The sequence below is a fragment of the Cebus imitator genome, unplaced genomic scaffold (assembly GCF_001604975.1).
Source record: "Cebus imitator isolate Cc_AM_T3 unplaced genomic scaffold, Cebus_imitator-1.0 Scaffold0, whole genome shotgun sequence".
NCBI lineage: Eukaryota > Metazoa > Chordata > Mammalia > Primates > Cebidae > Cebus > Cebus imitator.
Genome location: NW_016107315.1, coordinates 20070810 through 20095601, shown reverse-complemented (window position 1 = coordinate 20095601; position 24792 = coordinate 20070810). Strand labels below are relative to the sequence as shown.

The 24792-nt window shown below is 46.3% G+C and overlaps 2 protein-coding genes across 7 annotated transcripts; both read right to left on the bottom strand.

Moving 5' to 3' along the window:
• Nucleotides 1–451: 451 nt before the first annotated feature.
• On the bottom strand, nucleotides 452–1464 carry LOC108300976 (40S ribosomal protein SA-like). The gene has a single exon (XM_017523981.2). The coding sequence runs from the start codon at nucleotides 1389–1391 to the stop codon at nucleotides 807–809; it is 585 nt and encodes a 194-aa protein (XP_017379470.1). The 5' UTR covers nucleotides 1392–1464; the 3' UTR covers nucleotides 452–806.
• A 5965-nt stretch (nucleotides 1465–7429) lies between these two features.
• HEPACAM (hepatic and glial cell adhesion molecule) lies at nucleotides 7430–23154 on the bottom strand. 6 transcript variants are annotated; one of them, XM_037736474.1, is made up of 8 exons: nucleotides 22641–23154; nucleotides 19517–19657; nucleotides 11327–11585; nucleotides 10345–10626; nucleotides 9957–10050; nucleotides 9376–9449; nucleotides 9019–9089; nucleotides 7430–8084 (listed from the first exon to the last, which is right to left on the bottom strand). In XM_037736474.1, exons 2-8 carry the CDS (start codon nucleotides 19607–19609, stop codon nucleotides 7782–7784), a joined length of 1176 nt encoding a protein of 391 aa, XP_037592402.1. In that variant the 5' UTR covers nucleotides 19610–19657; nucleotides 22641–23154; the 3' UTR covers nucleotides 7430–7781. The 6 variants fall into 6 exon arrangements, with proteins under 6 accessions (XP_037592402.1, XP_037592397.1, XP_037592389.1 ...); XM_037736469.1 differs by having other exon boundaries at nucleotides 19517–19647; XM_037736461.1 differs by lacking the exon at nucleotides 19517–19657 and having other exon boundaries at nucleotides 9019–9086; nucleotides 11327–11668; nucleotides 22641–23153.
• Between the last annotated feature and the right edge of the window lie 1638 nt (nucleotides 23155–24792).

The following is a 24792-nucleotide window of genomic DNA, read 5'->3' as shown; positions in this document are numbered from 1 at the left end:
GTTTAAATAAATATATTTTATTGCATTTTAGGGCCTTCAGATAATTTCTTATTTTTTTAATGTCCTTTTCTTTCACATTGAGGAACTCCCTGTAGCATTTCTTGTAGGACAGCTCTGGTGTTGATGAAATCTCTCAGCTTTTGTTTGTCTGGGAAAGTCTTAAATTCTCCTTCATGTTTGAATAATATTTTTACCAGATATACTATTCTACAATATAAGTTCTTTTTCCATTGGCAGTTTAATATGATCACTCTCTCCTGGCCTGTAAGGCTTCTGCTAAGAAGTCTGCTGCCAGGCATACTGAAGTTCCAGTATATGTTATTTGTTTCTTTTCTCTTCCTACTTTTAGAATCCTTTCTTTATTCTTGACATTTGGGAGTTTCATTATCTTGAGTTAGTGTCATTTGGGTTAAATCTGCTTAGTGTTTTTTTTTTTTTTTTTAAACTTGGTGTTTATTTTCCATGAATCTTATATGTTGTTTAAGAGCCCACACAAGAACAGCTTAAGACCATTCAGTGGTTGCTCCTACCCATTCAGTGGCCTGAGCAGTGGGAGCTGCAGACCAGTCTTCCGTGGCAGGCTGGGCACTCCAGTCTTCAGTAGGGAACTGCTGGATAGGCACAGAGGGCACCCGCACGCCTTCAGACCAGTCTGCAGCCTCAGGCTGAGGAGCAGTGAACTCAGGAGCTGGAGCAGTCCATTGGCCCTGAAATTCCTCCTTGGTCACAGAGTTTTCAGCAGCAGCCTGCTCTTCTTTTTCAATCTCTTCAGGATCTCTGTAGAAGTAGAGATCAGGCGTGACCTCTCACGGGTGTTCGCGGGACGTGGTGCCACGCATGCGCAAAACTTCCCAAGCCAGCATCCACCACATCAAACCCACTGAGTGAGCTCCCTTGTTGATGCATGGGATGGCAATGTCCACATAGCACAGAGGAGAATCTGTGTTACACAGAGCAATGGTAGGTAGGTTAACATAAGACGCCTCCGTGAGAGGCTGGTAGTCAGCCCTTGGGTCAGTAACCACAAGCAGCCGTGGCTCCCCGAAGGCTGCCTGAATCTGGTTGGTGAAGGTTCCAGAAGTAAAGAGGCCAGCAATTGGAGTGGCTCCAGTGGCAGCAGCAAACTTCAGCACAGCCCTCTGGCCAGTATTCCTGGAGGATATAACACTGACATCAGCAGGGTTTTCAATGGCAACAATGGCACGAGCTGCCAGGAGAAGCTTCTCCCAGGTCCTCTTCAGATTTATGATGTAGATGCCATCACTTTTCCTTTTATAGATATACTGCTCCAACTGGAAGTCAAGATTGGTGCCACCTAAATGGGTTCCTGCTGCCACGAACTTGAGGACATCCTCCTCCTTCATTTGCAGGACATCAAGGGCTCCGGACATTGTGCAAATTTCCCTTTAAGTTACGATGGGAATCCAGAAAAACGCCGTTTGGAGCCCTCAGCAGGTAGCGCGGAAAGGCAATCTGCTTAGTGTTCTATAACCTTTCTCTAAGTTTGGGAAGTTCTCTGATATTATCCCTTTGAATGAACTTTGCCCTTATCTCTCTCTCTACTTCCTCTTCAAGGCCCCGAACTCTTAGATTTGTCATTTTGAAGCTATTTTTTAGATAGCATAGTCATACTCTCATTCTCTTGTATTCTTCTTTATCTCCTATAACTGTGTATTTTCAAATAGCCTGCTTTCGAGCTCACTAATTCTTTCTTCTATTTTTCTGTTAACAGACTGATGCATTCTTCAGTATATCAATTGCATTTTTCAGCTGCTGAATTTCTACTTGATTTTTATTTCAATCTGCTTGATTAATTTCACTATTAACAGACTCTACTGCATTATTTAGTATCTCAGTTGCAGTTTTTAAACTCCATAATTTCTACTTGATTCTTTTATTTCAATCTCTTTGTTAAATTTATCTGGTAGGATTCTGAATTCTTCTCTGTTATCTCGAATTTCCTTGAGTTTCCTCAAAATAGGCATTTGAATTATGTGTCTCAAAGGGCACATATCTCTGTCTGTCTGGGATTAGTCACTGGTGATTTACTTAGTTCATTTGGTGAGATCATGTTTCCTGAATGGTCTTGATGCTTGTGGATGTTCATTGGTGTATGGGCTTGTTTGCACCCTTCCTTCCTGGGAAGGCTTTCTAGGTATTCAAAGGAACTTGGGTGTTGTGATTTAGATTTTGGTGAATGCAGCTGTATTTGCATTAGGGGGTACCCCAAGCTCGGTAACACTGTGGCTCCTGCAAACTTGAAGAGATACCACCCTACGGTCTTGGATAAGATCTAGAAGAATTCTTCAGATTATCAGACATAGACTCTTATTCTCTTCTTTTCTTTCTCCAAAACAAACAGTCTCTCTCTCTCTCCTTTCTCTTTCTCCTATCTTTCTCTCTCTCTGTTTGTGTGTGCTGAGCTGGGAAGAAGGATAACACAAGTACCCCTGTGGCCACCACCACTGAGACTGTGCTGGGTTAGACATGAAGCCAGCGCAGCACCGGGTGTCACAAAAGGCCTGTGGTAACCACTGTCTGGCTACCACCTATGTTCACTCAAGGCCCTAAGGCTCTACAGTCAGCAGGCAGCAAAGCCAGCCAGACTTGTATCCTTTATTTCAGGGTGCCAAGTATCCACCAGTCCTGGGCAGGTCCAGAGATGCCACTTGGGAACCAGGGCCTAGGAATGAGAAACTTTGGGAATCTACCTGGTGCTCTGTTCTACTGCAGCTGAGCCAGCACCCAAGCCCAAGGCAATGTTTTTCCCACTCTTCCCTCTCCATTCCTCAAGCAGAGGTGTCTCTCCTTGTGGCCACCACTGCCCCAGGCCCATGATGAGTACTGCCTGGCTACTGCTGATGTTTATTCGAGGATCAAGGGCTCTTGAGTCAGCCTGTGAAGGCTGCCTGGCATAGGGCTCTCCTTTCAAGTCAGTGGGCTCCACTATGGCCCAGGGCAGGTCCAGAAATGTCATCCAAGAGCCAAACCCTGGAACTGGGGACCCCAAGTGCCCACTTGGTTGTCTACCCCACTGTGGCTACACTGGTACCTAAGCTGCAAGACAAAGTCCCCTTTACCCTTCCTCCTACTTTTCTCAAGCAGAAGGAGCCCCTTCCCATAGCCACCACAGCTGGAAAGGTGCTTGGTGACACCTGAAGCCAGCATGTCTCTTAGTCTCACCTAAGGCCAATGGCAAGTACTGCCTTGGTTCTACTGCAAATTATTCAGGAACCTAGGGCCCTATAGTGAGCAGGTGCTGAATGCTGCCAGGACTGGGTCCCTCCCTTCAAGGCAATGGGTTCCCTTCTGGCCCAAGGTGCCTAGAAATGTTGTCAGGGAGCTGGGGCCTGAAATGGGAGACTCAGGACTCTGTCTTGTGCCCTCCTATCCTGCTGTGGCTGAGCTGATATCCAAGCTGCAATACACAGTCTTGTTTACTCTTCCTGCTCCTCTCTTCGAGCAAAAGAAAAGAGTCTCTTTCAAAGCTGTAAGCTGTGAGGCCTGGTGTTGGCAGAGGGATGATGCAAGCACTCCCTTGGCTGCCCCAGCTGCTGTCTCACTAGCTCATATGCCCTCCGCCAAGTCCACTGGCTTTATGTCAAGCCCAGCACAGCATCAGGAGTTCCCCTAGAATTGCAGTCCTTGTATCCTAGACTGATTTTCAAGTTATTTAGAAACCCAGAGCACTTTAATGCATGGTTGTGAGTCTTTCTGGAACTCAGGTTCCCACGACTGGGATGTATAATTCTTTTTTGGCAAGGGCTGGTCTAAATGCTCCCTCTGTGGGTGCTGGCTGAGTTCTGCAGCTGTGCTGGTACCCAAGCTGGTGTTGTTTCCACTGTGACACGGCAGCACTGGGTTCCAACGCAAAGTCCCACAATGGCTGCACTCTCCCTCCCGCAAGTGCAGAGATTCTCTCTGTGCCATGTGGCAGCTGCTGGGTGATGAGGTAAGGGTGGTGTCAGCCATTCAAGGCCGTCTTTTCTACCTTCTTCAGTGCCTCTTTCAGTGATATGAAGTTAAAACCAGGTATTGTGATCATTCATTGGAGTTTTGGTTGTTATGAGGGTGCTTTTTTGTGTGTGTGTGGATAGTTGTTCAATCTGGTGTTCCTGCAGGGAGGACGATAATCAGTGGAGTGTTCTATTCAGTCATCTTGCTTCATCTCCCTTGGTAACCTCACATTTTATGAGTGTTAAGTACTTTGAGTTCACTGTGCTTTTAAATTTTGTTTTGTTTCTGGCTGCTTAAAAATTTCCCCCATCTCTGGCTGGGTGTGGTGGCTCAGGCCTGTAATCCCAGCACTTTGGGAGGCTGACGCAGGTGGATCACTAGGTCAGGAATTCAAGCCCAGCTGGCCAACGTAGTGAAACCCTGTCTCTACCAAAAATACAAAACTTAGCAGGGTGTGGTGGCACATGCCTGTAGGCCCAGCTACTCGGGAGGCTGAGGCAGGAGAATCACTTGAACCTGGGAGGCAGAGGTTACGGTGAGCCGAGACTGCACCATTGCACTCCAGCCTGGGCGACAAGAGTGTCTCCATCTCAAAAAAACAAACAAACAAAAAAAAAACCGTCCCCCATCTCTTGAAACCAGCAATGCAAAACAAATATAATTTAAGCAGGACCCAGTTGTTTTGAAACAGGAAGACTTCTCAAACATCTAGCCTCAAGCATTTAGCAGGGAAGCTCTACGCATCGCTTTTCACCTGTTGCAATCTGGCTCACTACATGTCTGAAACTGCTTATGCCAAGTCACTCAATGTTTTTGTTGTTGCCAAATTTAACATGCACTTTTAACTTCTTTTCGTATGTGAGCCCCTGCAGTCCCAAATGCTCCCTTTTTCTTGAAACCCTCTCATTCCTTTGATTGTGTGATATAATTATCTCCTAAATATTCTCCTATCTTACTGGCTGTGCATTTTTAGCCTTCTTGGTGAGGTCCTTTTAACCTTTCTACACGTAGTGATGGCCTCAGAAATCTATCTGCGACTTTCTTGCTTTCTTCACTTTCTACTTTGTATTCTTTCCTGAAATAATTTCATCAAATGCTGTGGCTTAGTACCCTGAATTCCCTCATTGTGTCTTGCACTTCCAGGCTTTTATACATGCTTCTCCCTCTGTTTGGACCATGTCCTCTCAAACTTTCAAAAACCAGATTAACTAACGTGTCTTTCTAAGAAAGACCCAACTCAGGTCTGTTCTCCTCCAAGATATCTTTGCTGACAACACCTAATGTACATGCTCCCAGAGCACCTTGTATCTACCTCTGCCATTTTATACACCATATTGTAATCATCTGTTTACTGATCTGTCTTCCTGACATAGTTATGCTGTATCCTCAATGTCTAGCACAGGGCTTAGTCGATGGTAGATAAACACAGGTTTTTTGAATAAACAAAAGAACACCTGAATAAGTAAATGAATGAATAAGTGATTTTGGAATGGGTAATTTGGGGTTTGGAAAGAGGGTAAAAGGCGATGAAAGAAGAGGAGAAGAAAAAAGGGAAATGACTGGTATACTTAAGCAGCTTGTTTTGTTACCCTTGCTTATGTGGAATAAAGTTATCATTTCATTTCATCAAAAGTTTATTGAGCATCCAGTATGTGCTAGGCACTCTGCTAGATGCTAGGAATACAAAGATGAAGATCAAAACAACATAAAAACAAACAAACAAAAAAACCCCACTTCTGTACTTACCCCTCCCCACCCCCATTTTAAGGCAGATTTGGCTTAAGCCTGGGAAGCTGGCCCCTCAGGGATTCAGCACCGGGGAGTGGCATGCTCTCATCTCACCCTAACCTTCACCTGTGCATCTCAAGGTTGACCAGCAGGTACTCCTCCTCCAAGTCCTGCCTCTTCCACTTTCCTGAGAAACTTTCCCCTACATGCATTTTCTCATTGTGGATGAGGCACCTGGGAAGTTTAGGGGAGCTGCAAAGGCACATCTGCTCAAATGAGCCTGGGGACATGCCTAGGGACAGGGAGCTGAGAGAGGCATGTTGTTGGGGTCAGGGCAGAGGGGGCAAACTAGAAATGTCAGTGCCTTTGGGGCTGAGACAAAACGTGCCCTGGTGTGGAGGTGATGAGTATTGGGGGTCTTGGAATTGCTCCATGGGATGGTGGAGAATCAGCTCTGGAGTCTAGGAGGTTGGAGAGGGGCCAGGGATGCAAGGACGCTTGGAGGCATTCAGGAGGAGAGGACGGAACACACAGAGGGCCTCCTTCTCTTTCAGCTGTTTAATTGCCCTCTCTCCTCACACAGTAGATTACTGCTCCTCCTATGAACTGTTCAATAGATGGTGGCATGGGCACAGCCCGGCTACACAGTGGCCAGGCCTCTTTATTCTGATGTTAGTGTGATTAGGGAGTCTGCCCTTGTTCTGTTCCCTGGGATCTGAGCATGTGGGAGCAGGGCAGATGGGTGGCAGGAGGCCAGGGGTTGGATCATGTTTCCCCGAAATGCTGGGAAGCAATAAGCCTCCTCCGCCCCTCCCCCCCCCCACATCTCTCTGGAGATTAGGACTTGTTCTCACAGCTGGAGGAAGCTCAACAACCTTCCTGAGGGCAATGATTGTTTGAAAGGCTTATTTTGTAAGGAAGCCAGGATGAAGATATGAGTTTGATGAGCTAAAACAATTCCTCACTTGGTCTGGATTTCTGGGCCAGGGGAGTAGGTGGAATTCACTTCTCTAAACGAATAAGCCCATCCATCTCTTTTATTCAGGAACAGAGACAGAAAGAATGCTTGGCATGGCATGCCTCTGAGGGAGGCTCTAGGAGGAGGCCAAGCTGGCAGGCTCGAGTTCTTTGCCCTTGCTAGGGCCCAGGTCAGAGGGAAAAGAAATGAGCCGGGCGCAGTGGTTCACGCCTGTAATCCCAGCACTTTGGGAGGCCGAGGCTGGCGGATCACGAGGTCAGGAGATCAAGACCATCCTGGCCAAAATGGTGAAATCCTGTCTCTACCAAAAATACAAAAACTTAGCCGGGTGTGGTGGCCGGCGCTTGTAGTCCCAGCTGCCTGGGAGACTGAGGCAGGAGAATTGCTTGAACCCAGGAGGCGGTGTTTGCAGTGAGCAAGGTTGGCACCACTTGCACTCCAACCTAGGCGAGAGCGAGGCTCTGTCTTAACAAACAAACAAAAAAGAGAAATGTATTTGTACCCTTCTCTCACCAACTTGCAGGTCCCCAGGTACCAGGTGCTCAGGGGAAAAGGCCTTCACAATGATCCCCCAGCTCAGAACAGCCCCTGCACACCCAGTTACCGGCATCTGGCTTCTCCTTAGCTAAGTACAACTGTGAATTTCGGGAAAGCGGCATCTCTAATCTGAACTTCCCAAAAAAAAAAAAAAAAAAATGCCTCAGAACTCAGGCATTTGTTCAGAAGGAAGGGTGGTGAGTGGGAAACCTCATAGCTCCCTGGGAAGAGCACAGGATAGTCACGGGCATTAGGTTACTGATGTTAGTTTCCATAAATCCCTTTCGGGTATTGGACCGGAAATTTAATAATCTATGTGGTTCTAAGAGGGCACAACCTATACCAACTGAGAACACAGCCAGTAAACCGGAAGCAATAGCGAGCCGCTTTCACCACCTCTGCACTGCCGCCTCCGCGCACTCGCCTCCGTCTGCGCATGCTCACACAGGTCCACACCCGAGACATCAGCGCCCCGCCGGGACCTCCCCTCGCCCAGAGCGCACCGTCCCCCGGCTTCCCAGCCCTCCCCAAGGCAGCCGGCCGCAGACCGCAGGCGCCTCGCAGGGGGTCCCGAGGAGGCTCAGGCGCTGATCTCCACCGGGCCGGCCTCATCCTGCTCCCGGATTATGTGCACGCCCGCAGTCCGCAGTGTGCGCGAGGCGCTGCGCGAGCGGCCGGGCGAGCTTGGGGCCCTAGGGGGCGACGTGTGCGTCCGGCCGGTGGCGGGGGAGCGCGCTGGGGAGCGTGGGTAGCGGCGGGCGGAGCGGATGGGCAGCCCCGGCGAGCGGCCGGGCACGGCGGGAGACACGGAGTAGCCGGGCGGGCCGGGCTCTGTCGCACTTCGAGGCTCCGGGGCCGGGCTCTCCTCGGGCTCCGGGGAGTCCTGCAAGGACACGCCCCGCAGGGGTCAGAGGACAGTCCGCCCAGCCTGGGAGCGCGCCTGGTGTCGGAGCTCGCTGGAATTCCGAGGGGAGGCGCCCGGTTCCCTCTGCACGCCCCCCTCCTGGAAGGGGCAGACAGAGGTCTGGTTTTTCTGGCAATATGCCACACTGAGCATGGGGCCTCCTGGCACATAATAGGTGTTCAGTAAATGTTGAAATGCGATTTTTTTCCTTTACTCTCCTCTTTCCACCGGTCATGGACAGCCTGGGACAGAGTCAGTTGTGCAATAGGGTGGAAATCACCAGAACTCGTGCCCAATGACCTAGGTTTGAAACTTAGATCTGCCACTCATTCACTTGTTTAGTCCTGAGCAAGTCATTTAACCTCACAGCCTTGTTTTTCTAATCTCTAAAATGGTCATGACACATATATTTCACAGGGTTACTCTGAGTACTATAAAGCAGGGGTCCCCAGCCTACAGGCCAAGTACTGGTACTGGGCTATGGCCTGTTAGGAACGTAACGGCAGAGCAGCAGGTAGGCAGTAGGCCAGAGAGCAAAACTTCCTACGTATTTACGGCCGCTCCCCATCGCTTGCATTATCGCCTGAAGTCCACCTCCTGTCAGATTAGTGGCTGCACTCGGTTCTCATAGGAGCACGAACCCTATTGTGAACTGCACATGTGGGGATCTAGGTTGCATGCTCCTTACGAGAATCCAATGCCTGATAATCTGAGGTGGAACAGTTTCATCCCGAGACCACCCCCCACCCCCACCATCCATGGAAAAATTTTCTTCCATAAAACCGGTCCCTGATGCCAAAAAGGTTGGGGACTGCTGCTATAAAGGGATAGGATGATGGTATGGCTCTCTAGCACCAGGCATGTGGGAGGGGCTCACTGTATGTTTCTGGGCACACAGCCCAGAGCTGCTCACCTTGTCCTTCAGGATATAGAGTGCCATGGGGTTCTTCCGTTCCTGCTCACCACTTCGAGGGAGGGTGTCTGCTGCACATGGGAGAGAATGGGTGGCTGGCTCAGGTACAGACTCTCCACCCCAGCTGGCACCTACTCTCTGTGTTCCCTAACTGGCCGGCCACAACCTCCACCAACATATCTGAATATCCTGTCTCCTACCTTGGCCAAACCTCTCCCTCCTCTGCAGTCTTTGTGCAGTTGGTGGAGGAAGGGGCCCTGCAGAGCTCGTTTCCTTGTCACCCAGTTCTGTCTTTTCCCAGCAGCCCACTGACACTCAGTGTCGATGGGATGGATGAGTGGGTGGCTGGGAGCTCACCTTCTGGTTTCAGGCGGTCATCATTCTGATCCATGTATTCCAGGGAGTTTTGCTTCTCTAGCTTCTTCTGTTTCCTGTGAATCAATCCAGCCCCACCATGAGCCAAACTATTGAATGTGAGAAGGAGAAGATCTAATGGGGACACAGGGAAGAATCTGATGGCCATAAAAGAGGCCTTGTGACAGGAAGATGGGCTGGGTACAGTTCATGAGCTTTGGAATGAGCCACATCTAGGTTTGCACCTTGAGTCTGTCACTAGCATTGTGACTGTGGGCAAGTCATTTAACCAATTCGAGTCTCAGTGTCATTATCTGTAAACTGCAGATAATCAAAAGGTAGCAGGCTAACCACAGCCACAGTACCTGGCCCCAAAAAAGGTGCTGGGCAAGTGAAAAGCTACTGTTACTGGGCTAGGGTTGTGGGGCTTGGAGCACAGGATGCTGCTGCACACGCAGTGGTAGACTGGATCTCTGGGGAAGAGATACAGAGCCCTGGGAGGAAAGCCATGTAAAGAGACTTCAGATAGGGCTTAGGTTTGGGATGGATTGAAGGACTCGGGTGCTCAGGAGAGTTACCCAGACCTTTTGGAGGGTTTCCAGCAGGCACAGACTGTCACCAAGGTCACAAGGAGGAAGATGCCTCCTGTAGACAAGATGATGTAAAGGGAGCTTCTTCCTAGGGAGAGAGAGAAGCAGAGAGGCAGGAGAAACTTCAAAGGGGCAAGGTGTGGTGAGCAGAGCATCCTGCCATGGAAGGAAGAGAAGGGGAGCCCCAGGCCACATGCCTGGCTGATGGTGGTGGTGGAGCTTGCACAGAACCCACTGCCTACCTCTTGGTGTCCTCCATGGACAGTTTGTCCATCTCTGTCCCCTCCCCCCCAGTGACACTCTTTGGGTTGTCCTCAGTCTCTCATGGTCACCTGCCTCTTGGGGCTTTAAGTACTTAAGGAAAGCCTGCAAGGAAACTCACTGTATACGGTGATCTTGATGGGCAGGCTGCGGCCCTGGCTGATGGGGTTCTCCACCACGCAGCTGTACAGGTCGTCGTCCTCCATGAGCACGCGCGTGATGGTGAGCACCTTTTGGTCAGGGGACAGGAGCATTCTCGAGTCATTGAGGAGGGGCTTGCCATCCTTCAGCCAAGTGTAGCTGGGCTTGGTACCATTCTCGTGAGAGCAGTTCAAGGTGAAGGCCTCACTGAGCTCCAGCACAGTGGTCGAAGCCACCAACACCTGCGGCCTAGAAATGGGCACTGAGCCGCAGGAACGGGGGAGCCTGTGAGTCATTGGCTAAGAAATGTCCCCCTTCCCCTTTTCAGCTCGCGGCCTTCCAACACACCTTTAACACTGCCTTCCAACTCAATCTGTGGGCTGAGAAGACTTCAGGCATCCTAAATCCAGTCCTTTCCCATCATTTATTTCATTTGTTTCACCATTTATGGAGCACTAACTAGGCACAGTGGGTAAATTCTGAACAAGGCACACATGGTGTTGCCCTCGTTCCCTCTTTCCAAATGCCTTCCCAAGACCACTGGGCTTTAATGTCTTAAACTGACCTAGCCAGGAAGATATTTTAGTTGGGCTAAGCATAGGTCCAAGTGCTTAGGTTAAAATCTTGGCTCTATCACTTCTAGCTGTGTGACCTTGGGCAAGTTATTCAACCTTTCAGTGGCTCACTTTCCTCATCTGCAAAATGGGAATAATGATATTAACTATCCCGATTTAATGAGTCAACATATGCAAAGCGCTTAGAATAGTTTCTGGCACATGGCAATCACACTACATGATTAGCTGTGCTGTGCCTGTCTGCCAACTTCTAGCGTCCACTTGCCTCAGTCTCAGCTTCCAAGTGCCTTTTGGGTTGGTTTTCCCTTGGTCTAGTTGGTGCGCTGGGCAGACCCTTCCCCAGTCCCACCTGCCAGTCTTGCCTCTTTCCCTGCCAGAGCACTTTACCATCTACAGTAAGGTTGATGGTCTTCTCCCCAGTGAAGGTGTCATCGGTGATGGAGATCTCGACCTCATAGGTGCCTTCATCAGCCAGCTGCAGGTCGCTGAGAAGCAGGGAGCCATTTTCGAAGAGCCGGATACGGTCTCGATAGTCAGGCCGCAGGGTGCCGATGATCTCCGTGCCAATGGACTGCACCACGGTTACTGGCTTGTCACGCTTCAGCTGCCACTTCACTACAGGCTTGTCGCTGCTGGTACTGCTGTACTGCACAGAAAGCAGAGCCGACTTCCCCACGGTGCCATGGATGAGGCGCACGGGGCTGGTAATGTTCACCCCCTCCAGGGGGTCTGTGAACAGAGACCCATGAGGAAGAGGGCAGCATCAGGCCCTGGGCTCCTTAGCCCACTCCCAACTTTAAGCCCTCTGAGCTCCCAAAGCCTTGCCTGTCTGGCTCTTGACTTCCTGCCAATCCTGGCTGCTTCCCCCTTGGTGCTATCTCTTCCTCCATGGTAGCTCCGTGCACCTCTGCCCCTGTGTCCTCCCTCACAGTCATCCCATGGCCCTCAATCCTTCTTCCACCTGGCCCTCTGCCTCCCTAGCAGTTTGTCCATTGCCTTCCTCTTGTGGAAGATTCTAGTTCACCCACACCCTAGGCGATCCATTGATAAAAATATTTATTGAATATCTCCTATGTGCCAGACACTTTTCTATGTCTTTAGGATATATCAATGAGCAAAACCGACAAAAATCCCTATCTCATCTGAAGCTTATAGTCATTAGACCTCTGGGTGAATTTGTCAGATCTTCTCGATTGGGGATTGGGAGGGTGAGATGGAGATAGCATGGGAACATAGGTTCACAAAGAAAGGAGCAAGTCATGAGACAGTGCCAGTAAAGGGAAAGCTTAGGGGCCTGAAGACAACTTGACCACTTTCTAGTTATACTAAGAGCCTCCCCCATCTTTTCTGTAGATGCGTGTAGCATCTTACTAGGCCACTCAGTGAAGAACAGTTCTGCAAGTAGGAAGGTGGTTTTGGGAATTCACCTGAACTCCAGCCCAATCTGTACCCCTAGAAGTGGGATTTGGGATGGGTAGAACAAAGAGCTTAGAATCAGAAAAGCTTTGTCCCACTGGGCTCTAGCTCTTACTGGCTATGTGGATTTGAGTACATAATCGTTTTAAGGCTCATTCTTCTCATTTGTAAAATAAGGATAATAATAACAACAAGGCGGGGTGTGGTAGCTCACGCTTGTAATCGCAGCACTTTTAGAGGCCAAGACGGATGGATCACCCGAGGTCAGGAGTTCCAGACAAGCCTGGCCAACATGGCGAAACCCTGTCTCTACTAAAAATACAAAAAATTAGCCGGGCATTGTGGCATGTGTCTGTAGTCCTAGCTACTCTGGAGGCTGAGGCACGAGAATCGCTTGAACCGGGGAGGCAGAGGTTGCAGTGAGCTGAGATAGTGCCGCTGCACTCCAGCCTGGGTGACAGAGGGAGACTTCATCTCAAAAAAGTAAAAAATAAAAAAAAAAAATAACAACAGCAACTGCCTTATCAAGTTCACAGGATTGGAAAATACAGTATGCATATTAGTCATTGTCATACAGCAGAGAGAACACAAAATTGAGCAGAGTTTTGGGCCTTATTATTGATACATGACTTAGGAGGGTCCCATCTGTTTGGAACTCAGATTCCCTATACATAACAGAAGTAGTAGGCTAGATGGTCTCATTGGTTTGTTCCAGCCCTGTAAATCTGGGATTTTACCACTTGTGCAATGGATGCTATATCCAGAGACACATCTCACATCTCAGAGACCTCTTAGGAGCTTTGAGACTTGAATAGATGCTGTTATTTGGTGTCACCTGGCCTTGTAGAGCAATCCAACCACCTGAAGGAGGGTCTTCTGGAGAGCATGCCAGTTGGGCGGAGGGCTGAGTTTAGCTGAATAGGCACGTACACGCCAGATTCTCGGTCCCTCTGCACCTCCTGCCACTTCCTTTGACTGTCATTCCCTGTGAAGCTCCCTCTTTCTTTCTCACCCTTGTTTCTCACTCTGCTGCTGCTCCCATTCAGTGTTGAGGAAACTGAGCTGTACCTTTTCATTCCTTATGTCTCTCCTTGTGCTTAGAGGACACAGACCAAACCAAGAGACGATTAAACTAAAAGGTTGGTGGTGAAGATTAAAGCAAATTTTATTTACTAAATATATTAGATCCATTTTTGGAACAAGTGATTTGCCAAGTAGTGAGCTCCTCATCTTTGGAAATGGTCAAGGAAAGGCCAGTTAGCTGTTTTTTCACTTGCTGGGCCTCAGCTTCCTCCTCTGTATAATGAAGAAGCAGGACCAGAAGATCTCTAGGTGCCTTCTTAGCTCTGACTTTTTTTTTTTTTTAAGACAAGATCTCACTGTGTCACCCAGACTGGAGTGCACTGGCGCAATCTTGACTCATTGCAATCTCTGCCTCTCAGGATCTAGCTATCCTCCTACCTCAGCCTTCCAAGTAGCTGGGACCACAGGCATTTGCCACTGTATCCAGCTGGTTTATTTGTTTATTTATTTTTTGAAGAAACAGGGTTCACCATGTTGCCCAGGTGTCTGGTCTTGAAATCCTGAGCTCTGGCAATCCACCCATGTTGGCCTCCCAAAGTGCTGGGATTACAGGCATGAGCCACCACACCCGGCCCAAGCGCTGACATTCTGTGATCCACTACCTGCCAGAAATGTTAGAATCAAAAAAACCTAAAAGTAAAAGAAACTGGCTAGGTGGGGTAGAACACACCTGTAATCCCAGCTACTTGGGAGGCTGAGGCAGGAAAATCACTTGAACCTGGGAAGTGGAGCTTCCAGTGAGCCAAGATAGCACCACTGCACTCCAGGCTGGGCAACAGAACAAGACTCCGTCTCAAAACAAACAAAAAACAAAAAACAAAAACAAAAACAAAACAAAACAAAAGAGCAGAAGAGACAGCTCTAATGATCAAAGCTAAATGTGTGAATATCTGAATATCATATGCTTGCTGTTGAATGAAAATCTTAATTTGGGGCAGGCAAAATGAACAACATAAACTATTTTCAGACTTTTAAAAATTAACAATACTGTCTTCCCACAAAATCTTAAATAAAAATGGAAAGAAATGAAATATGGTTCCATCTCACGTGCTTTGGTAGAAGAGGTGCTGGGGATGAGTCCTGTCCCTCTCAGTAACCCAAGGAGCGACTAGGAATCCCTATCAGCTCTGTGCATCAGACCAAAGTCCATTTGGCCACATGATCCATAAGGTTTTTTTTAATTCTTAGTTTCTGTGATTATTTAAATGGGATCTCCTGCCTATCAACTGATAGGTCCAAGGCATGGCTTGATTTAGAAAAGCAAACTTTCAAATTTCCCTTTTTAGGCAAATAGGCATAGGCTTTGGTATGTATAACAAAAGGTGGCCCTGAAAAAAGGCATGAGCTTGATTAAAGGCCCTGGAGTGATGATCAAATAGCTGGGGAACATCTACCCCCCTTTCTCGAGACCCAGTGTGTAGCAGTGTGCTGTGCATGTGAGGATTATGTATGCAGAGCCACCCTGGAGTTAAGTAAATTGGTGTGTAAAAGGAAAATAAATCTTGGGGCCCCCAAATCACTAAGCTAAAGGAAAAAGTCAAGCTGGGAACTGCTTATGGCAAACCTGCCTCTCATTCTATTCAGTCACCCCTCTGCTCACCGAGATAAATGCATATCTGATTGCCTCATTTGAAAAGACGAATCAGGAACTCAAAAGAATGCAACAATTTATCTCTTAGTCTCTTATCTGCCTATGACCTGGAAGCCCCCTCCCTGCTTACAGTTGTCCCACCTTTCTGGACCAAACCAACGTTCATCTTATATATGTTGATTAATGTCTCATGTCTCCCTAAAATGTATAAAACCAAACTGTGCTCTGACCGCCTTGGGAACATGTCATCAGGACCCCCTGAGGCTGTGTCACGGGCACGCATCCTCAACTTTAGCAAAACAAACTTTGTAAATTAACTGAGACATGGATCTCAGATAGTCAGGGTGCACAGGTGTAATGACCCCAAGCACCAAACTTTGAGGAGTCTCATTTCCTTCTTCTAGGAGTCTGGACAGTGAAAACCTCAAAAAAAGTGGAAGGGATTTCTTCTTTCCCTTCTATCTTCTGTGGCCTCCTGGAGCTTCCCTGGCTTCCATGCTCTCCTATCCCATCCAAAGTCCTAGTAGCCTTTTCGCGATATATTTCTCCCTGAAGCCTTTCTGCCAATTTAAAGTTGATATTTCTGGATGAAAATATTGGCGAAGCTACGGCCTATAGATTGACGTCTCACCAACCTATAGATAAGTCCTCTCATTGTGCCTGTGATCATGGGTATGTCCATGGGTCAAAAGGATGTATTCACACGTGTTCATAAGTGAATGAAAGAGTCTTTCTTGACAGCTGATAGAGCAGTTTGCTGAGCAAACAGTTTCCCAAAAACTCTAACCAAAATCATACTCTGTATTAAGTTCAGGTTCCACAGCTTTCAAGGGACACAGAGAACTGGGACAAGAGCCAAAGTATGACATAAAAATGAGGAAATAGCTCACAACTAAGGTCCAGAGTGGAAATAAATGGACTAGGACCACTCAACCTTGAGAAACGATTAACTTAATCATTGTCTCTGAGGCATCAGGAGGTAGAAAGTTTCTGTTCCCACCAGAGGCTGAAGGAAAGGAAATTGAGATCTCAGCAAGATGTACCCTATCACCCTCAACAATATGGTACTGGGGTAGGGTGGGGCCTTTCCTCAAGTAGGATTTTGAGCTGCTGTGACGCCTGGGAATGTCACACTTTAGGGTATAAGAAAGCACCTGCAGACAGCCTTGGCTTTTCTTATTAGGGTCTTCCCTTAGAGAAATCACCATCCATTCATTTTTACCTGCCCACTTTGCTGGGTCAAAGTTTCCTTTCACCAGTATTTGTCTTAAATTTACCTTTTAAAAGTGTCAATAGGGGTGGTGCCAAATGTGTGTTCTAGGATTTGGTCTATACACACCTTATCTATATTCCCTAACACCAAAGACTGCTGCCATGTCCCTTTGCATCTGAAAAGTTTTTTGTTTAGTTTGGGTCTATCTCCACAAAGAAATCTCCTCATCCTATGGCCATCATAGGTACCCTTCCCTGGGCTTTCTCCAACTGTATTATTTCCTTTTATGGTGTGGTAGCCAGAACTGCATCTAATAATCCAAGGACAGAACACTTCGGTTTCCTAAAAGGAAAACATACTGTTTCTGCTTTTGATTTTTAATATATATATATTTTTTTGAGACAGAGTTTCACTCTTGTTACCCAGGCTGGAGTGCAATGGCACGGTCTCGGCTCACCGCAACCTCTGCCTCCTGGGTCCAGGCAATTCTCCTGCCTCAGCCTCCTGAGTAGCTGGGATTACAGGCACGCGCCACCATGCCCAGCTAATTTTTTGTATTTTTAGTAGAGATGGGGTTTCACCGTGTTGACCAGGATGGTTTCGATCTCTTGACCTCGTGTTCCACCCGCCTCGGCCTCCCAAAGTGCTGGGATTACAGGCGTGAGCCACCGCGCCCGGCCCTTGATTTTTAATATTATTCTTAATTAATGAGGATCTGAGAAAACCACCCCCCTCCTCTGCTGTTCTATAGGTGCATCACTCATAGTATAGATGTTGGGGCTGCTGTGTTGTATTCTTATGTTGCTATCCTGTTGAGGCCCACAAATCATTTGAAGTGCCAATTATTCAGGGGTATAAGAGAAACCCAGGAAAGAGAAATTGTGAAGAAGGCTTTTGGGATCCAGGAACTGGTAGCTTTTTATCTACAATCTAAGGATTGTAGATATTCAGGAATGTGTACCTAGTTAATAGGTATTAAGATGGCATACAGAGATTTACCACGTTTTTGGACCGAAATAATTACTCCTGTTAAGTTGTCAATTCTCCTTAACTGATTTATAATTTAATACATACAAATCAAAATCCCAGGAAGTTTACTTTGTGATCTTCACACAAAGATAGACAAATAGGTCAACAGAAAGTCTGAAAACAGATTTAAATATGATTGCTCAAATGATGACAAAGGTGACACTGCAGTACAGGAGAAAAGTGCTTTTCACAAAACAGTGCTGGGGCATCTGGGATAAAAATGAATTGACCCTTACCTCACACCTTACACAAATATTAATTTTGGATGGATTACAGATCTAAATGTTAAAGGCAAAACAACAACATTTGAAAAAGAAAACAGACCATATCCTTGACTTGAGGGGAGACACAAGATCTCTTATAAAGGACACAAAAGTGGTAACCATCAAAGAAGGAAATGATACATTAGACTCAATAAAATTAAGAGCTTCTATTCAGCAAAAGATAGTCTTTAGAAAGTGAAAGGCAAACCATAAAGTGGGTGGAGATATTTGCAATGCATATATCCTATAAAAGGCACATATGCAAAACATATATTTTAAATGCCCACAAAACACATTTTAAAGAAATTCAAACAATGCAATAGGAAAATGGGTACACTAATTATGATGGAAATAAAATTTTAAACCTTTTTTTTTTTTTTTTTTTTTTTTNACAAGGTGTCACCCTGTTGCCCAGGCTGGCATGATCATACCTCACTGCAGCCTCAAACTCCTGGGCTCAAGAGATTCTCTTGCCTCAGCCTCTCAAGTAGCTGGGACTGCAGGAACATACCACCACACTCAGCTAATTAAAAAAAAAATTTTGTAGAGACGAGGTCTTACTACATTCCCTAGGCTGATCTTGAACTCCTGGCCTCAAGCAATCTTTGTGCCTTGACCTCTTAATGTGCTGGGATTACAGATGTGAGCCACCACACCAACCTTAAACCAGAATTTGATAGCAGCTCATATCCACTAGGATGGCCAAAATGAAAAAGAAAAAATACAATTATTGGTGAAGATATGGATCATCTGAAACTCATACATGTTGATAGGAGTGTAAATTGATATAATTATTTTTGAAACTGTTTTGCCATACCTACGAAAGCTAAATACACATATACCCTATAATTAAGCAATTCTATTCCTAGGAGTATCCCCAAAAGAAATACCCATATCTGTTCTCCAAAAGATATGTACTATTATAGAATGCATAATATTGACAACTCTATTCATAAAGCCCCAATGGGGCTAAGTTGGTTGGGTTGTTTAGAAACAAGCAAAGTGTCTGTCAAAGTTGAATAGAGAAATAAATTGTGGTATATTCACACAATGGAATGCGATACAGCAGTGAGACCAAACAAACTACAAAAACAACATAGATGAATTCTACAAACTTGGTGTTCAGCCATGGAAGAATGAATACATATGATACCACTTATAGAAAGACATGCACAATTAATTTGTATTAAAAGTTAGGACACCATTGTAATCCCAGAGGGAAAGCAGTAGTAACTGAGATAGTATGAAGGTGATTCTGAGGGGCCAAAATGTTTTACTTATTGATTTGGGGGTTGATTACATGGGTTTGTTAACTTTTTCAAGGCTCACAAAACTGTATCTTTATGCTAAATGTATTTTCTCATATGTAATTTTTAATGACAATTTAAAAAATGACAGCACCTACAATGCAGAGGTAAACTTGGAGCTACAAAGCTTGGAACCCAGGTAAGAGACTTGTTTCTATTGGGTCCCTAGGGATGGAATAGTTCTTGGATTCCAGAGAATGAAACCTTGAAAATAAGATTACCTAGACTGACGGCATGCTGTGTTTATGTCTGTCAGATAATGCCCTGGTCTCTAGAAAATTCTTATGTGAATGTTTGTTAAATTGGAATTTAAAAATCGGGAAATAAAAATGATAAATTTAGAAAAGCCTCATTTGTCCATGTCAGGGCCGGAGTGTTGAAGACTGTATGTTCTGTGCCTCAGGGTTAGCTCGGTGTTTTCTGCCACGGCACAAGATTAAGGTAAATCTTGGGGAGCCAGAGCCACATGGTCCAGTCTCCCCTTTAGTGCCAATCTTAAAAAATGCATTCCCCAGCCAGCGTCCCTTGCTGTTAAGTATGGCCAAGTGACTGAGTTGTAGCGGACAGAACTAGTGTAAGTGATATGTAACACTTGCAGACCTTGTTTAACAAAGCCTTTCTTGTATGTTTCACTGTTAAAAATAAAATAAAATAAAATAAAATAAAATTCTCTACCTGGAAGAAATGGAGATAAACCTCAGGGTGATCTTTGGAAGCACATGTCAAAGTTGATAGGGCTCCATTGGCTTGGTCCCTGAAAAACTTCATGGAGTAGAGTCCTTCCTCTTCCCAGGCCTACTCTGAAACTACAATGGACTATCACATAGTTAATACCAGGAACTTAAATTTTGGAATTTATTGGTCCCAGAAGCAGATATTTTCCTAAAAAATATATTAAGAATGGCAGAGATTCCTGGAATCTCAGCTCGTATTACTCTTTATTCCACAGCAGTACAATGGCCTCTCCCAGCACTTACCTCTTATCATAGGTCATTAACTAATATAATATTTGCATAGCTTAAATTATATACATATTTATTATTATTGTTTTTGAGAAAGGTTCTCACTCTGTCACTCAGGTTGGAATGCAGTGGCATGACCATGGCTCACTGCAGCCTTGACCTTCCTGGTTCAAGCAATCCTCCCACCTCAACCTCCTGAGTAGCTGGAATTACAAGCTTGCACCACTAGGTTTGGCTAATTTTTAAATTTTTGTAGAGACGGGGTTTTGCCATGTTGCCCAAGCTGGTCTCAAACTCCTGGGCTTAACGCCATCCACCCGCCTAAGCCTCCCAAAATTCTGAGATTACATGAGCCACTGCACCTGGCCACATTTAGAATGTTTTGGTGTATTCACTAAGTTACATTTTTTCACACAGAATATCCTTGATCACCTTTTGTTTTGTCCCAATCTCACTGACTGACATGATCTTTCTGTAATTTTTTTCCTTATCATTTGCTGGCCAGAAGGAATTTAGGGCCATTTCTGCTTTGTATATTTGTGCCATTCCTATCCTCAATTCACTGTCTGCATACCGTCAGCTCTAATTCTTTCTTCAGCCCATTGTCACTTCACCAAAGCCAACGGTTACCTCTTAATTGCCTAACCAATGGGCTCTTTCAGGTCTTTGTCACATTGGATCTCTCTGACACATTTGATGGTGTGGATTTCCTCCTGAAACTCTCAACTCCCTTGATCTTCTGGATAGTACCGCAGGCTTCTAGTCCTGTCTCTCTGACCGTTCCCTCTTTGTCTACTTAATGGGCATTTCTTCCTCTGCCTTCCTCTACAAATCTTGAGGTTATATGATGTTTCATTTTCATCCCATATTTTCCCCCTCCTAAGTAATATTATCTGTGCTTATAGTTTTAACTCTCACCTATGGGCTGACAGCTGCCAAATACCTCTCTCCAACCCTGACCTCTCTGCCACCCAACTCCAGGCTATGTAACATCTTCACATGGAAGCCTCACAGGTATTTCAATCTAAACATGTATGATACTCATCACCATATCCGTCAACCCTGTCTCATTTTTTTTGTTTAAGATTTTACACAGGAATCCCCCCTTCTTCCCTGGATCCTCCTACTTCCTACAGGTCACTAGCTCCTGATTTACCTCTAAAACATTTTCTCAACATGCCTAATTTCCTCTATCTTTATTATAATTTCAGTCCATGTTACTCCTCTTATTTCTCTCCTGGTCTACTGCAATAGCTTTGGTATAGGCTGACCTGTGTTCCCCTCAAATTCATATGTTGAAGTCCTAACCCCCAAGTACTTCTGAATGTGACCTTGTTTGGCAATGGGTCACCACAGATCTAATAAGAAGAGATCATACTGGAGTTGGGTGGACCTACTCTAGCATGTGTCCGTATAAAAAGGGGAAACGTGGACACAGACGTGCAAATATGGAGAATGCCATACCAAGACTGGAGTGATGCTGACACAAGCCAAGGAATTACCAGAAGCTAGGAGAGAACCCTAAGGCAGAGCCCTCCCCAGAAGCTTGAGAGGGAGCGTGGCCTTGCTGACACCTCGATCTCCCACTTCTGGCTTCCAAGACTTTGGGACAATGTATTTCTGTTGTTTAAGCCACTCAGTTTGTGGTATTTTGTTACAGGAGCCCTAGAAAATGAATACAAACTTCCTTTCTTACTTTATTTGCCACCGGTTTCCCCTCCAATGGCTCCCTGAAGACTGAGTGAGTTATCCGAAAGGTACGTGTAAGCCTGACAGTCCCCAAATTAAAAACCGCTCACCACCCCCCAACCTCTCAACACCCAGAATATGAATCTGGTTTACAAAACTCTTGCCTAACTCAATTCATGCTTTTCTCTCCAGCAGTGATGAAATGCTGGGCTGGGATTAAATGCTTGATGTTATTTCAAGCTCTTGACCTTTGCCCATTTACCAACCCTAATGCCCATTCATACTCCTACCTATTTTCCCATCTTTTAAAATTCAGTGCACACATTCCTTCTACAAGGAAACCTCCCCCTGATATTCCCACACTCTGTGTCCTACCCTACCAACCCCCCACCACCAGCATCAGCTTCCTGGATGGGGTAGGTGACCTTTCTCTGATTGCTATGCATTCTCTGCATAATTGACTTATGATAGTTCCTGCAGTTTAGTAAAATGATCTCTGCATCTGTTTGCCCCATGAAGTTGTGAATTCTTAGGTGCTCTGCAATTGTGTGTGTGCATAGGTGTTTGTACTCATAAACAGGTATATTTAAATAAGATCACTTCTGGAAGGAGTTGGTAGGGGGCAGTAGAGGAGGTAGGCAGCTAAGGTGTGGAGTGAATTATGGCTAGGTTGGTATGACTATCTCACACTAGGAGGCTCATTATCTCCAAAGCTTCTTTCATTTGCCTTACTCTTTTACACTCAGAGAAGCCGGAGTGGGGGGCTGGGGAAGGACAAAAAGATTTCCCCTACTCCCACCCCTCGTGCCCCACCACAATTCCTTGGAAAGAATGCTGGACTGGCCCACGCCAGCAAGTCATCCCATATGAAATGGCCCAGTGCCTGCCATCTAATGTACTGAATGCCGTGGGAGCTCCAAAGCCATGCAGCCTTTTGGGGGGGAAGGGGCAGGGGCCGCGCGGGAGGCACACGGAATGAAGTAATATATTCAACGCTAATGCCTGAATCTCTGAGAAGCTTCCCACAGCAGCTGAGCTCTCCCTTACTCCCGCCCCAAAGGCATTCAGGCCCTCCACTCTCCCCTCCCTTTGCTGTAAAAGCCCCGGGTTCTTTCTCCAGACCCTTCCTTACCCTTCCGACCTCCTACCTGTCTGGATCAGAAGAAGGTAGACAAAAGGAGCGAGGCGCAGGGCCCTGGAGGCTCTGGACAGGGCTCCCCTTTCTCTCTTCATTTTGGGTGGCGTTCTCCAGCTCTGGTGCAGACAATTAGCATGATTTCTCCACTCTGGGCACGTCTCCTTTGTACCACTCGGAGTTTCTCTGCCCGAACACAACCCTGCCAACTTCCCTCTGAATACACAGAGCTCTGTGTATTGCTGGACTTGTTCTTTCCTCTCCCTCAGACCTGGCATTTTCTAGTTTCCAAGCCCTACATCCCCAGTTTGGAAGAGTGTATCTGCTTAGGAGATAATCTCCAACTCAGGTTCCAACATGGGGGCGCCCACAGCCCAGCAGTTGGTTGCTGGTCTGTGCTGAGCCCCACTTCCAGGGGAGATGAGGATCGGGGTTCAGTCAGGGCACTGAGCTGGGACACACACTTAATCGGACCTTGTGTCCCAACCTACCCTGTCTCCACCTCACACTCCTTTTCCCTGAGGAGGAGGGTACATGCCAGGACAGACCTCCAGTAAGCTCTGAAAAGGGAGGGAGAAGAGCTGTTAAAAATCTGGGAAGTGAAAGACTCCAGAGAATTGCTGAAGAAATGGAAAACTCCCGTTCCAACCCAAAGGAAGAAGACTGGAAAATCACTTGAATTCTATTACTTTTACACTTGCCTTTCTCTAACTTGGAATTTTATCTTCTATCATAGAATCACATAGATGCTGGACACCTCTTTCCAGAAGCCACTCTGTTCATTCCCCTGCTTCCAGCCAATTTTCTAGAACGTGTCAGAGCAAAAGGAAGGTAATGTCCTAACAGCCAACATCCTGGGGTTCTCTGTTATCAGCTTAACAGCCTAGCTGCGCCCTCCTGTCTCGAGGCTGTGAAGAGGAGAAACACCCTAGCTCCACACTGACCCCCATTCACGTGTTCACACCTTTTCATGAAGGCGGCCAAGGGAATGGATGCCTAGTGACTGTGATCTAGGTGGAATGGGCTCGCAACCTCTTTCAGCCTTCAATTTCTCATCTGTAAAATGGGGAAAAGAATCGCTTCCTTGGGAAGAATTGTTGGGAGGATTGATGAAGATTTGGCACAGAAGATTACCTAGCAAATCTTTGTTACAGAGATGACATTTTAAACTTTTTAAAAATTGCCTTGTTTCTTTTTTCATTCATGCAGGGATCTTTCTATTTTGGGGAGATCAAACTTCACAACTTCCTTCTTGGTCATCCCAAACCCTGGTCTTGGTTTTGTAAATGCAGAAATTATCTCTCTAAATATTCTCTTTACAGACTGGAGAAAGCCTAAGTAGGTCAGCTTTCTAGAACTGAAGCATTATTACATAGCCCTTCTGAGCCTAGGCAGAGGGAGAAGAGTTGGGAAGCACTGAACTTCACAGAACTCTCTGAAAATATTCTAAAATATATAAAGGGGATTCTTTTTTCCCTTTGCATCTCTGTGTTTATGACTTTTCCTTAGACAACCCCAGGCACCTTTCTTCCACTGGAAGAGTTAATGTTATTATAGCAGGTACACAAAAAGAAAGAGTCAGTTTTCAGCTTCTGACATTTAAATAGCATTTCAAAGTCCATAGCAAGATGAAAGGCTTAGCCAGTCTTTGTAAGGGACAAAAGAGTATTCTAATTTCTTTTTTCTACCCCTTGACTTATCAGGGAGCAGCCTGTGGACTGGAGCACAGAGTCCTCTAGAGTGTGGATAAGTGGCCCCTTTGCCTGTGATGTCTAGGCCTGAGGCTTCTGGATGGGAGTAAAGGAAGGATAGGATATAGTGTTCTGGAAATAAAAAAACCCTGAAGTTTGCTCCTGTTATCCTGAAGCACTGTGGAAAGAAAAATGTGTTAGAGGGAGACTAAGAGGACCTAAGCTCTCAATATCCCTACTTCCCTGAGCCACCCAGAGGTGGCTTTTTGTGCCTGCACAGAATTTGCAAGGGCTTCTAGGTGCCCAGAAGCCCTTGAAGAGACTCAGAAGTGCTGGGAAGGTAGAGAGCTGGCAGGAAACAGAAGATTGAGCAAAGGCACTGTCATGTACAGGGGTTCTGAGGCCAGAGGGAACACCTGGGGCCACCTACTGCTGTAGGTGGGAGCCACAGGTAGCTTATCAGGCCAGGAAAGA